Genomic DNA, 3,215 nt, shown 5'->3' on the forward strand with positions numbered 1-3,215 from the left:
GCATGGAATTTATTAGCGCAAACGTTTGATATAGGCGATAATAATGAACTTTCCAGAGCGTACTGTATTTCTAATGAATGTTACTCACCTGCCAGTTATCGTCTTCTAATCTCCGCCAGCGTAATCTCTTGTACGGGTGACAAGGCTGGCAGTATCCAGACAAATTGCCCTTGTTGGACGTAACACGGCGTGAAAATGCCTTCCGGTGGGACAACGCCCTCGTAACAAGTCTCCAGCCAAGCCGTGATAGAGCACAGTCGGTCGGTGTCTGGGAACTCGCTGACGGACGGATCGAATAAGTCCAAGTGCAAGACAACACAACATAAACGTAAAGCATCACAATCTATGACTTTTTAGAATCAAAGGAAAGTATGTTTTGCTTGTGGCTACCAGCTTAGAACGGAAAGTTAAAGGTAATATTAATAATTCAGACGGTTAATTTTCACACGCTAGCAGCTAACCCCAGCTTCGCACACAACGTCTTGTAGAAAAACAGGGACACCATGGGAGTATCTATAGGTATTGTAATTTATTGCGGTATCAGTATTTTCTTGTGCCGAAGTTACGTGTTCTTTGTTTTCCTGATAAATATGATATGTACATATTCCATATCAGCAGTTCTGAGAAGCCTACTTTTGCCAAAAGGCAATGGGTATAACAGTCCATACATTTTTAGATAGATTTAGATAGTAACTTTTTATTTCAGTTATAAATTACAATATTGACAAGCTATAAGTATATTTTTTCTAAAGCTTATAATTTTCTTATCTGGAGAAACTCTGAGCTCAACAGCGATTTCAGAATACATATAAATAAGAAGTTTGGTACAATCACAATTCATTTGTTTGTATCACGGAACGTTGGCAAATGTCAGGAAAGTCCCGTTTCCTTTACAATCCTTTCTTAAAAACAAATTTCAAACCATAAACATTACTCTGAACATTTCCAAGTGCTCTATTATGACATTCTCTAGGTCAGATACCCATATTCTTTATCATTATAACCTTACTAACCAACTCCTGGCACGATGTTCTACAATAAAGGATGTGGGTGGCATGCTTCCGACCTTGGTTCTCATGAGCATATCAATCACATTTCTAAAAAGGCTAATGCAGCACTCTATTTCGTTATTAGGACCAGTCGTGACATGTTTTCTGTCCGAGCTCTGAACATCCTATACGTTCAACTTGTTCGACCCATACTTGAATATTCTACTGTCTGGAACCCTTACCTTGTTGGTCACATTGATAGGCTTGAGAGCATACAGAACCGCTTTATTCGTTTGATTGGGCTGCAGCTGGGCTTTGAGTACCGTAATGTGCCGATTGATGACCTTCGAGTCCAGTTTAACTTGGAACCTCTCCATTCAAGACGTATAGTTCATGATCTGCTTTTTCTGAAGAAGTTGATCTGCTCTGTCATTGATGCACCTGATCTGCTCGAATTGCTGGACTTCCGGGCATCACGTCATCTTCGTCACCCCCAGCTGTTTGCAAGACGGCACTACACAACACAGTACTTGTTTCACAGTGATTTTCCACATCTTCGACGCCTGGCAAACAACCTTACTAGACATCTGGACTTCTTTAATATGAGCTGTGATGCCTTCAATTGAGAGAATTACGACTAGCCTGTCATGACTTACATATTGTCTGATAACTTTTTCCCCATTATTCTTGTTGTGTTATTAACTGCTGTTGTTGCTCTGTTATTGTTTTTGCTTGTTTTTGGAATAATTTTGCTTTATTGTTTCTGTTGGTATATATATATATACCAACATACATATATATATATATATGTATATATACATATATATACATAAATATATATATATATATATATATATATATATATATATACAGATACCAACAAATTTTATATGTTTTTACTCTTGTTATTCATTTACAGTCTTTTTACCATTGTTGTTTACTTTATATAGTTTATTTGCACTGTTATTATTTATCATTTTATTTATTCATATGACACGTCTTAGAAAGTACATGCTTTTAAATTAAATATTTTTTTTTAATTTTTATTACCACTACCACTCATTAGTATGTTTTACTCTTGTTATTCATTTATAGTTTAGTTTTCATTGTTAATAATAATTTTATAGTTTACTTGCACTGTTATTATTTATCTTTTTTTATTTATTCATATGATTTCACATCGTATACAGTAGTGTATTTCAGTTAAATACTTCTCCCGTTTATTATATACTATCACTAATTTTTATTATAATTTACAAATTTCATATTTATTGTTAATTATGCCTAGATTTGATTTCGATTCCAGTTGCATGTTTGGTTTGGCCCTTTTCTTTAAGTATTATTTAATCATCTATCATAAGTTTATAAATGTAAATTGGATTTTGATCGTTGAAAGGAAATAAATAAATTAATCTTTGCTTTCAAGACCTTAAATGTAAACAATCGTACTAACAAGTTAAATTAATTAAACACATGAATGCTGTCGTAAAACAATATTTACACATAAAATTTTATTAGATTTAACAGGTTCTTTCAAATTATAGGATCGTTTATAACTGTAGAGATCAATGGGGCATAGACCGGTAGGAGTTTCGAAATAGCAATAGGTTTATATTTTAACCAGAGAACCGTATAGAATTTCAGTGCACTCGGTACTGAACTTTTCACTTGATTGGTTGACACGCACCCACAAATGCACAGAGAGAATCCATTCGATGTTTATATAACAGTATAGGTTATTACAATACGGTTGGTTCAAAATATTAATGTAATATAAGATGTTTTAAGAACTTTAACGCAAATAATCTTGACATCTCATGATACAATAATCATAATCTTAACGAAAAGATTATGTAATCATTATGTATTGTACTTTCGAGCTACATTCTGACGAAACTTTTTCCTCAGAAATTATAGCTGAAATGTCCCTTTTCCTACTACTTTTCGAACTCCACCAAAACTATCGTGGCTGGTGATTGATGCTTTCTTAAGTGAAATGCCTCTATCAACAAGAACAACCAGGCATTGTGTGCTTGTTCAGTGCAACTTGCCTCTATTTTTTGGGCTATACGGTGTTCGCATTAAGCGTTATGATTTTTTTGTGATGCATTAGGTTAGCTTGATTAGATTAAAGGGAGTCCGTTGTCCCAATTAACCTAATGTAAAAATTAGTCATATTATGGTATAATTTATTGAAAATTAACAATACAAAGTAAATCAAACTTC

The 3,215-nt window shown here is 33.8% G+C and overlaps 1 protein-coding gene across 1 annotated transcript; it reads left to right on the forward strand.

Moving 5' to 3' along the window:
• The first annotated feature begins 1,147 nt into the window (after positions 1–1,147).
• Positions 1,148–1,615, forward strand: LOC124365565. The gene has a single exon (XM_046821556.1). It carries the CDS (start codon positions 1,148–1,150, stop codon positions 1,613–1,615), a length of 468 nt encoding a protein of 155 aa, XP_046677512.1.
• The last annotated feature ends 1,600 nt before the right edge of the window (positions 1,616–3,215 follow it).

This window comes from Homalodisca vitripennis, chromosome 6 (assembly GCF_021130785.1).
Source record: "Homalodisca vitripennis isolate AUS2020 chromosome 6, UT_GWSS_2.1, whole genome shotgun sequence".
NCBI lineage: Eukaryota > Metazoa > Arthropoda > Insecta > Hemiptera > Cicadellidae > Homalodisca > Homalodisca vitripennis.